The 15,000-nt window shown below is 35.8% G+C and overlaps 1 protein-coding gene across 1 annotated transcript in view; it reads left to right on the top strand.

Moving 5' to 3' along the window:
• The window catches only part of LOC143033584 (cerebellin-2-like), a 29,506-nt gene extending 17,056 nt beyond the window's left edge, over positions 1–12,450 (top strand). The window contains exons 3-5 of the mRNA XM_076199078.1: positions 6,968–7,043; positions 9,329–9,444; positions 12,005–12,450. Coding sequence (XP_076055193.1) covers positions 6,968–7,043; positions 9,329–9,444; positions 12,005–12,203 — 391 coding nt within the window. The 3' untranslated portion in view covers positions 12,204–12,450. The remainder of the gene's footprint in view (positions 1–6,967; positions 7,044–9,328; positions 9,445–12,004) is intronic.
• Positions 12,451–15,000: the final 2,550 nt, after the last annotated feature.

The raw sequence follows: 15,000 nt of genomic DNA, 5'->3' as shown, positions 1-15,000 counted from the left end.
AATTCTTTTTCTCAAACTTTTGTTTTGGTTCCCCTTTGTAAAATGTCCTTTTTGCTTTTTTGAAACATTTGTCCAAAAAGAATTTGGGATATCTCAACTGTGTTCCGATGTCATAAATTTTGTTCATTTCGTCATCCACAAATTCTGGGCTGCAGATGCGCAGGCCACGAAGGAACATGGATGAAAATGCTGACTGTTTAATTCTATTATGGTGGGCTGAATAGTAATGTATATACGCGTTGACATTGGTTGGTTTTCGGTGAATACTATATCTAAATTTCTTATTGCATCTGTGAATGTTACAATCTAAGAAAGAAATGCATGAGTCTTTTTCAATTTCTATAGTGAATTTTATAGAAGGGACCAATTGGTTTAATTTAGTAACAAAGGTATCAACATTTTCATTGTTAGGCCAAATACAGAGAATGTCGTCGACATACCGAAACCATTTGACCTTCTTGGGAAGTATGTTTGCTAAAAGCTTGGTCTCAAAAAATTCCATGTAGATGTTGCTCAGAACGGCTGATAGGGGATTTCCCATCGCCATCCCAAATTTCTGTTTATAAAATTTTCCATTAAACTCAAATTTACTGTCTTTGATACACATCTCAATAAGGTCAATAATGGTTTTAGTATCATAAGGAAGATTGTGGTGTGGTAATTCTTCCGTTAGAAATTCAAGCAGGTCATCAATTGGAACTCGAGTGAATAACGAGGTAACATCATAGCTGATCATTTTAAAATCATAATCTATCTCAAGTCTATTCAATTTATCAATAAGATCAATATTGTTTTTGACATTTGCTTTTGATATTTTTCCTACGATTGGGTTCAATAGAGTCACCAGCCATTTGGACAGTTTGTATGCTGCTGATCCTATTGAACTTATAATTGGTCTAACAGGGTTGTTTTCTTTGTGTACTTTGATTAATCCATACATATAAGGTAAATTTGGTGAAATGGACATAAATTTCTTAATTAAATTGTCGTCTTTCTTAAATATACTCTTAATTTTCTTATTAAAAGAGCTGTTCACCAAGTCCAACGGATTTTTATTAAGCTCACAATATGTCTCGGTATCCATGAGAATTTCTTTCATTTTTTCTAGATAATCAGTTTTGTTCATTATGATTAAAGTATTCGATTTGTCTGCTTTAGTGATATGAATGTCTTGGTCTTTTTTGAGTTCTTTAAAAGTATTTTCGAATCTTAAAGGACAATTAGCATTACTATTTTTTGCCATTGCACCATATATTATTCCTTTGCAAATATTTAAGTCTTCTACTGTTAGATCACCAAATTTATCTAAATTACAAAAAGATTTAGTGATTTCTACACTTTCTATTCCTTGTTTTGTTGTTGCAGACTTCAAACCATAACCTAGTGCGGCCTTTTCATTACCGTTTAGAACTTTATTGGATAGATTAATCACAAAGTCTGGGTTGGCATGCATGTTCCAATCACTATTATCAATCAAGCTTTTCAATTTTTTGTTTAACTTAGTTTCAGTTTTTGAACATTCAATTCTTAGTTTGTTGTATATATTGTCAAGTAATAAGGTTTTCCAATTATCAGGTACAGTATTCATAAAAGCACTTTTCTTTTCACTTAACACATTAAATGCTTCTTTTACTTCAATGTTAGTTATTTCAATGTGTTTTTTGAGGATAAGACGTTGGAATTCATCAAACGGTTTATCAGAAAGTTTAAAAAATCTATTTGGTAAAATAGATTTCGGAATCACTTGTTCGTTGTAGCACATTTTCATAAACTTCAACCGCAACTTGAGTTTATGGGCTTTCAAGAGAGAAGAAGAAAATTTAGTAGCGAAGGGGAACAGTCCAGGGTAGTTCAGACGAAAATTGTTGAAGAGGCTCGTGGTTTCCATTATGCACAAATTTCACAAGTCACACGCGAATCACAAATATGCAGAGTCCACTAGGAAAAGGAAAAACACACGTAGTCCGAGCGCTTTCGTGATATATTCACATTATCAAGGAGTACAGAAAGATGAGAACAAAAAATGGAGATACAGAGTATAAGTAGGACAAGAGAGACATTTACCCTCCTCTCCGAAGCCTGAAAGCTCAGGTTGGGCCACTCGGTGAGGTCGTGGAAACATATTACTATTACATTAACTTTTAAAATATGTACTATTTATATTACTGACAATATATGGATCTAATTTATATAATCCTAAACTATTATTGATGAGTTGGTCATAATTGCATTTGATAATTCCAGACTCTATGATATTTCTTTCTGTTATATTCTTACATTGTATAATTTTTGAAGCATTTTTCCAGTCAATAGGATGGTCAAATTCACAAACATGTATAAAAAATTTATGACATCGGAACACAGTTGAGATATCCCAAATTCTTTTTGGACAAATGTTTCAAAAAAGCAAAAAGGACATTTTACAAAGGGGAACCAAAACAAAAGTTTGAGAAAAAGAATTTACTTGTACTTCCTTTTAATGAAAATCTTATAGAGATTCCTAATATTCTTAAAAATTTCAATGTAAATGTAGCCTTCAAGAACAACACAACTCTAAAAAATCTTCTCATAAAGAATTCCCCTGACAATTCTACAGGCTGTGTATATAAAATACCTTGTAGTAAATGTGACAAATATTATGTAGGTCAAACAGGAAAAGAATTAGAGGTTAGGATTAAACAGCATAAAAACAGCATAAAAAAGGGCCAAGAATCTAGTGCATTTTTTAAACATGTTTGTGAATTTGACCATCCTATTGACTGGAAAAATGCTTCAAAAATTATACAATGTAAGAATATAACAGAAAGAAATATCATAGAGTCTGGAATTATCAAATGCAATTATGACCAACTCATCAATAATAGTTTAGGATTATATAAATTAGATCCATATATTGTCAGTAATATAAATAGTACATATTTTAAAAGTTAATGTAATAGTAATATGTTTCCACGACCTCACCGAGTGGCCCAACCTGAGCTTTCAGGCTTCGGAGAGGAGGGTAAATGTCTCTCTTGTCCTACTTATACTCTGTATCTCCATTTTTTGTTCTCATCTTTCTGTACTCCTTGATAATGTGAATATATCACGAAAGCGCTCGGACTACGTGTGTTTTTCCTTTTCCTAGTGGACTCTGCATATATATATATATATATATATATATATATATATATATATATATATATATAAACACATATTAGTTTTTGCCTTAAGCTGAAGGGGCTTTCAATTGATCGTTGAATTGAATATATGTATTATCTTTGGCCCTAAGAAAACCTCTAGACAAGCGATTCTCCAACTCTGGTCCTGATGGGTCTTTTAGAAGTGTGGGGGGATGCATCAGAATAATGCATATTTTTAGAACAAAATCTGCCTCGATAATCTCTCAGATGGTAAAATAAATAAAAAAATAAATAAATGAATAGATAAATAAATAAATAAATATATAAATAAATAAATAAAAATAAAATAGGTGGTAGATGGACGGGAGTCGGATGTGTTGGTTGGTTTACTTCCAAACAAGGAGGAAGAGTTGATGTATACAAATAGATTGATAGACGGTCATATCTTTTTCAACCTCTCACTGAAAAAAAAGTTTATCATGGAGTACATAAGACTTTTAGTTATGTCTAAAGAGTGCAACCTAGAAATATTAGATAAATAAAATAAGTTGAAAAAAAAGAGAGACTGCCGAAGTGAATAATTCCCCGCGGAAGTTATACTTGAACCATCTTTCCTTGACTGACGTAAAGAACAATAAGATCGGAACAATGCGAATGCTCAACGTCTTTCACAGTTGGCAAGAGGCATTGTTGAGTTTCCCAGGCAAGAATTGGTTTACTAATAGGGTGGTCGATGAATGGAATAAACTTAGTAACCATGTAGTAAGCGCTGAAACTATCAGTTGTTTTAAAAAACGATTAGACAACTTTATGGATGGGGATGACAGGTGGTGATGGATACGGAGCTGCCTAGTGTAGGCCTTATGGTCTTTTGCAGTCTCCTTTATTCTTATGTTCTTATGTTCTTATGTGTACGGAAGTCGTTGCCATGCCATACGAATACCGATGGATCTAGAACGCAAATGTCTATAAACTTCCATAAAAGATGAGAGAAATTCGCTAATGACAGCGACATTAATCTGATCATTTTTATGACAGACGCATGTAGGATTCGAACCCACTGTGAAGGTAATCTTACGGCGACCGAAAACAGTGTATTCCATAAAGGATTTATGAAAGTCTTCCACTTCATTATTGTGCTGGAAATCCCGTTATCTACAGTTAGGTTCTATTGGCAGTAAAATGGGATTGGTGTGTTTTATATTAAATTGAGCAGTATCACAATAGAAAATGTAGGATTGAAAATTATTTTGGGCATTTCCATTTGTTGGGAAATAAACTTGTTTTGATTTACAGACAAGTTAACAGTTTTTGAATTTGGGCACGAGTGTGATGCTATTGTTACAAAAATATAATATAAAATATTTAAATTGTATTTTTTTTGTTTATCTATTTTTTTTTTTTTTTTTTTTTTTAGAAAAACTCATTTTGAATTCTAAGCACAGTGAGATCTATCTCTGAGTTATGCTTTCCCAAGTAAACAACTAAAAGGAAGGATAGGAGTAGGGAAGGGAGGAGAGGAGGGGAGGAGAGAAAGGGGGGGAGAAGAGGAGAGAGGGAGGAGAAGAGGACAGGAGAGGAGAGGAGAGGAGGGGAGGGGGGGGGAGGGGGATAGGAGGGGAGAGGGAGGGGAGTTTGGATATTGCACCCTGCCCACGGTCTAGAAACCAGTGCCGTGGGTTATTCGATATCAAAGATTCCTAGCATCTATTCCATACTTATGCATTGCTGTTGCTGATTCGCCTGGGAACCAGTAAAACGCTAAGAATAAGCTTTTCTACTAGTTTTTGGAGAATGGTCCTTCTTATGATACTCTGTTGAGCCATCAGGAAGTAGATAGACTACAGGTTGTATGAAAGTGGTCTACATCATACTTGATAGATAATCTTTCCTCAAAGGAATATGGTTATTTGGAGGTAGAAAAGAAACATTAAAACAATCACCGCTGTCTGTGGGTTAAACAGTTTTCACTCATTTTGGTAATTGTAGTGAATATGTAGTTTTTTTCCGTTGATAATATCTAATTCATGAGAATTCAGCTAGATTCATTTAAGATTCTGTGTCATATTCTAACTTATAGAGGATTTGATTCTTAAGGTGGGACGAATTGAATTTGACGGAGCATACAGAATTAAACAGAGATCATTTTCACCTTTGTCTTATAATACAACTAAACCAAAGACATCCGTAATGTCAAAACTTTTGAATTTTTTTGATAATTTCGTCGAATGGTAATTTCTTTCACTTTGGAATAGAATATTAGAATAGTAAAACACAGCCAAAGAATTTCATAGGATATTGATATCTGGTATCAAGATCCATTCTTTTTTGCAGCAACGCAAAAAAGTAGTAATAGTTATCTATGGTCTATAATTTACCAGTGTTTATATTCTTATATATAACCTCGAGTTGACAATTATCTAATGCCACATTGCATTATCCAGAAAAATGTCGAATTATCAAACTGTTGCCTAAGAAAAAGTAAGTAGTGCTATAAGCTGATGTATAAAGTTCAGATGATGTATACATACGCACGCACAAGCACAGATACACGTACACACACACACACACACACACACACACACACACACACACACACACACACACACACACACACACACACACACACACACACACACACACACACACACACACACACACACACACACACACACACACACACACACACACACACACACACACACACACACACACACACACATATACACACACGCACACACATACAGTTGGTAGAGTTCCCGGGTGCCACTACGGAGGTCCGGGCTCGAATCCCGCCAAGGGCTGAAATAATTTCAGTATCGCTGCCCTGCGGATTGCTACTCCAGCTCTCGTGGGCGGGGAGTTGGGTATGTGTGTACGTGTAAGGTCACAGCATTACCCATAGATCAGTCATATACGAGCTCTGAGCTGTCCTCCGGGAGGGAAATAGCTGTCGATCACGAGTCAACAGGTGATCCCAAGACCATGGTGAATAAAAAAAACGTAAACACACACACACACACACACACACACACACACACACACACACACACACACACACACACACACACACACACACACACACACACACACACACACACACACACACACACACACACACACACACACACACACACACACACACACACACACACACACACACACACACACACACACACACACATTTCCTCCTTTCCTCTTCTTCCACATCTTCTTCTATTCTTTCTTCTTCTTTGTTATCGTCTTTGTCTTTGACTCTTCCTTCATCTTTCTCTTCGTCTTCTTTATCTTCATCTTCTTCTTCTTCATCGTTTTTATCCTCTTCACAACATCATCTTCTTGTTCTTGTTCTTGTTCCTATACTACTTTTTTCTTATTATCATAGTAAGACAAAGACGGACAAATTTTCAACATCACTGCGAAGATGTATGATTGACAAGTAATATAGCAAATATAGTAATACTATATGATGTATCATTGTGAACACCTGAACAGGACACATGATATAGCAGAACTGCAAATATAGTTTCTGCTCTTCTATATTTAATATTTCTTTATATGATAATTTTTCTAATTTTTTTATACCAAATTTGCGCTATGGGAACAGTAACGGAAGATGTATTATGTATATATAGTTTTGATATGGTTTGAAATTTATTGCTTGTTATTTAGTAATAATTTATTTTATTTATTTATTTAATTTCTTTCTTCCTTTCATTCTTTATTTATCTATCATTCTGTTTATTTATATACTTACTTGTTTATTAAAATTCACCATTCATTTCTATTATTTATTAATTTTATTTATTTACTTCTTTGTTATTTATTTATATAATTTATTTCAGACCATGCAACGCTGGATTTACAGTACGACGAGCGAATAATGATTCGTTGGTGGCTCCTGCGCATATTGGATTTGCGGTGCGTATACACACTGTTTTGCATATTGTAAAAAAAAAAAAAAAAAAAAAAAAAAAAAAAAAAAAAAAAAAAAAAAAAAAAAAAAAAAAAAAAAAAAAAAAAAAAAAAAAAAAAAAAAAAAAAAAGGTGGCAATACAATTTCCAAAAACGCAGCTTGGTTGCGTTTGGTGGAAACTTGCATATAGTTTGGTTGGCCAATGTTTGCATAGCATTTATAACTAGTTTTTGTATATATCAAATTTAGCAATATTAATTTGTTGATATAATGGCATGCGGACTTATGTTTCTGGTTAAATGAGTTTTTTCATTTTCTGAAAGGATTTTATTCATTCTACAATGATGCAGAAATTTTGACTATCATCAGTGTTTGTAGTTTTTTGGATTATTTTTTCGAGCTTTTTCTATTTTGATTTGTAATATTTACTGTTTCTTGTGTTTTGTATATTTACATTTTATACTAGTATTATATTTTGCAATATTGATATACTGAGTTGTTCCAATAATGACATAAATCCCATAAGAATATAAACTATACGAACTTAGGATTATTGTCGTCGTTGTCATTACTGACAAAATTTGTTGATCTTGTTTTTACCTTTCCCTGCGCTTCTAATTAAGGCTTAACTACGCCATGACGTGATCTGATAGCTCGTCATTTGTTTTGATAACGACTCAACTAGTTGTGTTTCGTGCAACGTTTATCCACGTGACCGGTTACCAATTATGCTTCGAATATTTTCTGTTTAATGTTTGGGAAAATGGTGATACCTGTTTTACGCTGGACAAATATTTTTCCCTTCAAATAATCTATCAATTTGTTTTGAGTTTTGGTTCAAAATATATAGAGTTGTTGATTGTTATTAATTTCATATATTCTTATTTTTTATGGGATGGGCATGTAGTGGACTTAATATCTTTTTATAATGGGACACTTGAGTAATAATGACATAAACATTTTACGCTGTCCTATTCTCTCCCAGCATCCAAACAAAAGTCTACGGTACTTGCTCGCGCATAAAGTCTAACTGCTATCAAAGAGTTTTATTTATATTTATATTTTTATTTTATTTTGATTTTACCTTTCGTTATGCTGACAGTATATACCTTAAAAGTTTTAAAATGTTATACACCCCATTTTCAATTCAATGCATTTTCATTTAGTCTACTTATTTGCATGTTTTCTGTCGGCTTCTAAAATAACTTTGCTAATAATTCCTTATATGCCTTTACCCGTTTATGGAAAATCAATAAACATAATCAAATGATCGACATCGGTGGATGGTATGTCGACATTTTCTTGAAATATTTTTAAACAAATTGAAACAACTAAACGTTTTTAATAATGTAGTCTTTTAAGATTTTAATACTCTTTTTTAGATTTGGTATCCTTAATTTCCGTGTAGATTCGTTAAATCATTTTTATATTCAATACGTAGGTGTACTCTGTCGTCTGTGCTACATTACCTGGGACTGAATTACTTAAAAATGTTTAATCGGCCAATTAATTTATTTCTTAGTGTAGCTTTTTTCTCCGTTCCTCATTTGCTAACCATAAATAACTTTTTTAAATTTAGTTAAAAAAGAAATCTAGATTTATTTAACTGATATCACACATTACAACAATATAATATAACTTGCCTGTTCTGGACAATATTTTCAGTAGGTCGACTAAAACTGATTTAGGGGAACTAACAGTCATTTGCGATGATATGTCAATATAGTTCAGCGTTTCGACCAATTTTGTTTTTAAATTTCCTTTAGAAGGGCTGTTGCTTTTACTGAGACTGGTATTCACCGCAATAAATGTGATTGGCTAACATTACTCAATTGTCATTGGCCGTAGGATTATGACGTCATGGACGACTTGTCGTCTGCGTTCTCGAAGCTCTTCTTTAATACACAAATGATAAAATGGTATATTGAATATTAACGTAGGAAAATCACCTGTGTACTTTAGATATCATATGCATCACTCAAGCACTATAAATTTGGAGACAAATCTTCATAAAAAACAAAGGTTGATCAGTTTTTATTTATACACAACTAAACTTTGTTCTGCTACTGTACATTCCTTCTCATGTACCCCCTCTGACCCCAACTATTCGTTACGATATTGTACCTAAGGATATAAATGGTTTTTATTACTTAACAGATAAAAAAACTAAATACGATTAAAAAAATACTACAGTGATGTAGCTTATGGATTGCTGATGTGAATCAGGCGTCATTAAACTTTTATAGAAACGCGCGAATCGAATGCACTTTATACTTTTTTCGTGTTGCAGGAAGTCGTCACCAACCTTGGCGGCTGGGACGCCACGGGGCAACACTTCACGGCTCCCTGCCATGGCGCCTATTTCTTTCTGTTCCACGCCACTTCCACCAAAGAAGAAGACTTTACGTAAGTAGATACAAGAGGGAAGAAAAAAAATAAAAATAAAAACAACAACAACAAAACATAAGTAGTAATCAAATGAAAGAAGCAGAAAAAATCTCAGGAAATAAATATTAATTAGAGGGAAGAAAGACAGAAAAATAAGGTTAATATGAAAGAAAAATAATAATAAATAGATAAATAAATAAATAAACAAATATATAAATAAATATATATATAAATAAACATATATGTATATAGATATATACATAAATAAATAAATACAAATGAATATATAAATAGATACAGTATATAAATATATAAATAAATAAATAGATAAATAATAAATAAATAAATAAAAACAACAGAACGTAAGTAGTAATCAGGAAAAAAATCTCAGGATACAAATATTAATTAGAGAGAACAAAGACAGAAAAAAAAGGTTAATGGTAACTAGAGGAAAGAATTAGAAAAAAGAAGAAAGCGCTCAGAACGCTAACACAGATAAAAGTCGTGGAAAATGTACGACTAACTCACGGTAAATCCTTGCTGATGGAAGCTCACGGCAGAATGTTTGGTACATGTGTCAGAAGGAGGAATGAACGTATCTGGTTAAAGAAACAGGGGAGGAGGAGGAGGAGGAGGAGGAGGAAGAAGAGGACAAGGAGGGTGATGAAGAGGATGATGATGAAAAGTCGTATTTATCAAACTCTTACATGACATTTTCTCTTTCTCCGTCTCCTCCAATTTTCCTCACTGTCTGTCGGTCTGTCTGTCTGTCTGTCTTCACCTGTCTATCTGTTTGACTGACTGCCTGAATGTTTGTCTGGAAATCTCAAGAAAAGCAACGGAAATGCGTTTATTCCTCGTTCATAATCTCAACTTTATAAAGTAAGGGGCCCCACATACTGTACACGACTCAGTGGCGCAGTGGTAGAGTTCCCGACCGCCACTACACCGGTTCGGGTTCGAATCCCGCTAAGGGCTGAAATAATTTCAGCATCGCTGCGCTGCGAGTCGTTACTCCAACTCTCGTGGGCCGGGGAGTTGGGAGTGTGTGTGTGCGTGTAAGGCCACAGCATTACCCATTGATCGGTCATATATGAGCTCTGAGCTCTCTTCCGGGAGGGGAATAGCTGTCGATCACGAGTCCAGCACGTGATCCAAGACCATGGGGAATCACACACGCGCGCGAGGACTGGTCTAGATTGTCATTGGTAGAGGCTTGGCACTCCTTGGAAAGTGCAGAGAGTCGGGAGAGGTGGGCGGGTGGTTGGTGGTAGAGACTGTCCTTATCTGGACCATTTGACATTAACCCATTAAACTCCGATGACAAGATGTCTTGTCATTTGGTCAAATAAAACAAAAAATTATAAAACACCAAAATGTTTGATCCAACACCAGAAAAATATGACGTCATCAGTCCTCCTCGCTTCGCTCGCTTGCGAGCGAAGCGAGGAGGACTGACGTCATATTTTTCTGGTGTTGGATCAAACATTTTGGTGTTTTATAATTTTTTGTTTTATTTGACCAAATGACAAGACATCTTGTCATCGGAGTTTAATGGGTTAAGGAGTAGTTATTGTCATTATTTTCGGGGGTGAGGTGGCTAAAAACACGCCACCACGGATCGGTTGTCATATAGATAGTCCCCTCTCAGTACTTGGAAATCTCCAAACATTTAGAAACCTCCAGTATTCGGAACAAAAACGTCTTCTGAAAAAAATAAAATCTACCAAAATGTTAGAAAACGCTTCTTACTGTATTCAGGGTTTTCAGAACCTTGAAGCTTTCCTTTTCAAATATTGGAGATTTCCTGATTTCAGATTTCGAATAGAGAGAGATTGCGAAGTAGAGGAGGCGGGGATGCAAGAGAGAGAGAGAGAGAGAGAGAGAGAGAGAGAGAGAGAGAGAGAGAGAGAGAGAGAGAGAGAGAGAGAGAGAGAGAGAGAGAGAGAGAGAGAGAGAGAGAGAGAGAGAGAGAGAGAGAGAGAGAGAGAGAGAGAGAGAGAGAGAGAGAGAGAGAGAGAGAGAGAGAGAGAGAGAGAGAGAGAGAGAGAGAGAGAGAGAGAGAGAGAGAGAGGAGATAAACATATTTTCTCCAGCGATGGGACTAAGTGTTACGTGATGGTATGATTATATCTTTTTTATTTTTGAGGGGTGTGAAGTGTATTCAGGGATGGAATGGGTGGGAATGATTTTATGCCTTTTTCGTTTTGGCTACCTCCCTGGTAAGGGGGAAAAAGCCTTGGTATATGAATGTATGTATGATTGTCTCTTCACAGGATTAGATTCTTTCTTCCTATAAGGGGAAGTACCTTATTCTATAAACTCCATAACCTTTATGCTTCCATGTTTACAAAAATGTTTCTCTATTTAAAGACAATAGAGGCATGGTTTCCTTCTCCTGTATTTGTATATACATTGTATATATATATATATTCGTATATTTGTATATGTATATTTGTATATGTATATTTGTATCTCTATACGTATATTTGTATTTCTATATGTATATTTGTATATACATTGTATATATATATATATTCGCCATTGCATGACTCCACTTATTTTCTTTTTCCAACAGCATGGCTATCATGCACAACGGTGAGTACCGTGTAACGGCTTACGGAAGCAGCAAAGATTTCCAGGCGGCTTCTAACTCAGCCGTCTTGTATCTGAATCGATTCGACAATGTTCACCTACAGCTTCAGCAAGGGAGGATCTACGAACACGCCCTGGACAACGAGGCCTATACGACCTTCACAGCCTTCCGCATCGCTTAGAATAGCGTCCCTTTCCAGAGTTCGGTCGCTCCTTCATCCTCACCCTACCCACCATCCAGAACTCTCCGGCTGGTCCCGGAATGAGGATCTACGAACACGCCCTGGACAACGAGGCTTACAAGACCTTCACAGCCTTCCGAATCGCTTAGAATAGCGTCCCTTTCCAGAGTTCTGTCCGTCCTTCATCCTCACCCCACCCACCATCCAGAACTCTCCGGCTGGTCCCGGAGGGAGTGTCGCACATTTTGTGACATCATCAGACCCGTTTTTTTCACTAGCTCTTGAATGCTCATGTACTATTTTGATTTGAAAAAATATATATTTATTTGATTCATAAAATTTATTTCCTTTCTTACCTAAACGAAGCTAAGGTGTAAGATAAATACACTTAACAGCATCACACATTCCAGACACTAGAAAAAAATACTAGAATTTGCTAAACTAATCAGAGTTTTTTTTACTTTTTTTTGAGGGATGCCTCACAATAGCTAGTTTCTACTGAGTGGATTAATCAAGGGTACACGCAGACTCTTTTCCATATTTGCAGAGAAAACAATGATTGAAATATGAAGAGTTACTATTGATAGAACTAATATCCTATATGGATGGAGAAATGAGATTTTACTACCCAAGATTTTTTGCACAATACAGTAAGTTATATACTAATGTAGAAAAAGTTAGAATTTAAGCGTGCTGGGTAGGTAGTAGTAGTAGTAGTAGTAGTAGTAGTAGTAGTAGTAGTAGTAGTAGTAGTAGTAGTAGTAGTAGTAGTAGTAGTTGTTGTTGTTGTTGTTGTTGTTGCTGGATTACTTCTGAGATAGAGACGATGAACCTAGATCTACAAACATTCTGCAGTTCCTGCCGTATACAAAACCTGCTCAAAACAGTCACATCACCTCTCCCCGGAAGAAGGGAATCAGGGGGCTACCGACACCTTGGAAGAAGGTAGGAAACAGTTAGTTTGTAAAACTAAGTGATATAGACTCAGACCTTATGTCACCACGCTCATTTGGGGCCACGCTTTGTGAGCCTTACATCAGAAGGTATCAAAGGAAGCAGAGAAAAGGGTTTTATTCTCAGGGTTGTATACTACGGGATCACTAAAACGCTGTTCTTGTGTGTTACGATTAGTGTAACGGTTGAAATGATCTTGACACAAGAATAGTAAATCCCAGTGTAGCAATCATGTTTATTCCCCAGGGAGAATGAGTTAAAACCACAATAGTCATAATCTTATCCTCTGAGTTCACACACACACACACACACACACACACACACACACACACACACACACACACACACACACACACACACACACACACACACACACACACACACACACACACACACACACACACACACACACACACACACACACACTCAGGGCTGAAATAATTTCAGCATCGCTGCGTTACGGGGTGTTACTCCAACTCTCGTGGGAGGAGAGTTGGAGGTGTGTGTGTGTGCAAGGTCACAGCATTATCCATAGATTGGTCATGTGAGCTCTGAGCTCTCTTCCGGGAGGGAAATAGCTGTCTATCACGAGTCCAACACGTGTTCCAAAGACCAAGGTGAATCACATGCACACACACGCACACACACACACACACACACACACACACACACAGACACACACACACACACACACACACACACACACACACACACACACAAACACACACACACACACACACACACACACACACACACACACACACACACACACACACACACACATATATATATATATATATACATATATATACATATATATATATGTGTATATATATATATATATATATATATATATATATGTATATTATATGTATATGTGCAATATAACCACAGGGGAAGAAAAGCTTATAGGCAGTAAGTACTTTCGTGTATTACATTTTCAGACAAAGTAAGGAAATACAAGAGTGTTTAAATACAAAAGTAAGGAAAGAACGCGGGTGTGGGGGGACAGTAGGGGGGAGGGAGGGGAGACTACACATATGGGAAGGGGTGTGACCTTACCTCCCCCACTTTGACCTGACTACATTTTATTTAATCTGGCGAAAACCCTTTCATCATCAGTCCGGTTAATAATTTGCCACGTTTGAAATATCCATAGCTTAAATTTACATTCCTATCAAAATGCCTGAGATTAAACATGGTTCCTCTCAGGTAAACTCGTTGTTTTTGCTAAGATTGTAGCCTTAGACCAATCAGTATGATGGTTATTTGATGATTTATGATGAAACAAAGCATTGGTTTCTTGGGCAGACCTGAAACTATATTATGTTGGGAAATCCTTGTTTCCAAGTTTTTTCCTGTTTGTCCAATATAAAATTTGTTACCATCTTTGCAAGGAATTTTATACACTACTCCGTTATTCAGACCTGCTTAAAAACAACTTCTTCATATTTCCATACATTACTGTACATTTTCCTATGTTTTTTGAGCTGAAAGAGTAAAGAATTACATCAATTTTTATCTAGGATGTTTGAAAACATTACCACGTGGAGGCTGAATTTTTGTGCAATTTATCTTACTTGGAAGCTCGCTGGTTTAGCGGGTTAGGGCGTCGTTACTTGCGGCGAAGGTCGAGGGGATGGCGGTTCGAATCCTGCCACCGGCGAAGTTAAACCAAGGGTATTATGGTTCATTAAATTTCACGCTACAAAGCCCTCTGTGAGGGGGACCGTTCTAGCCTTCTGGTAGGGGTGAGTTTGTGACGTTAAACCATATCATCTTAAAAAGGACCACTTTTGAAGCATATTTTGAGGTATAATTTCTTATCTATCTAAAATAGAGC

Source organism: Oratosquilla oratoria, chromosome 2, assembly GCF_046742065.1.
Source record: "Oratosquilla oratoria isolate Oo_2021 chromosome 2, ASM4674206v1, whole genome shotgun sequence".
NCBI classification, from domain to species: Eukaryota; Metazoa; Arthropoda; class Malacostraca; order Stomatopoda; family Squillidae; genus Oratosquilla; species Oratosquilla oratoria.
This window is presented reverse-complemented; position numbering and strand designations above follow the sequence as displayed.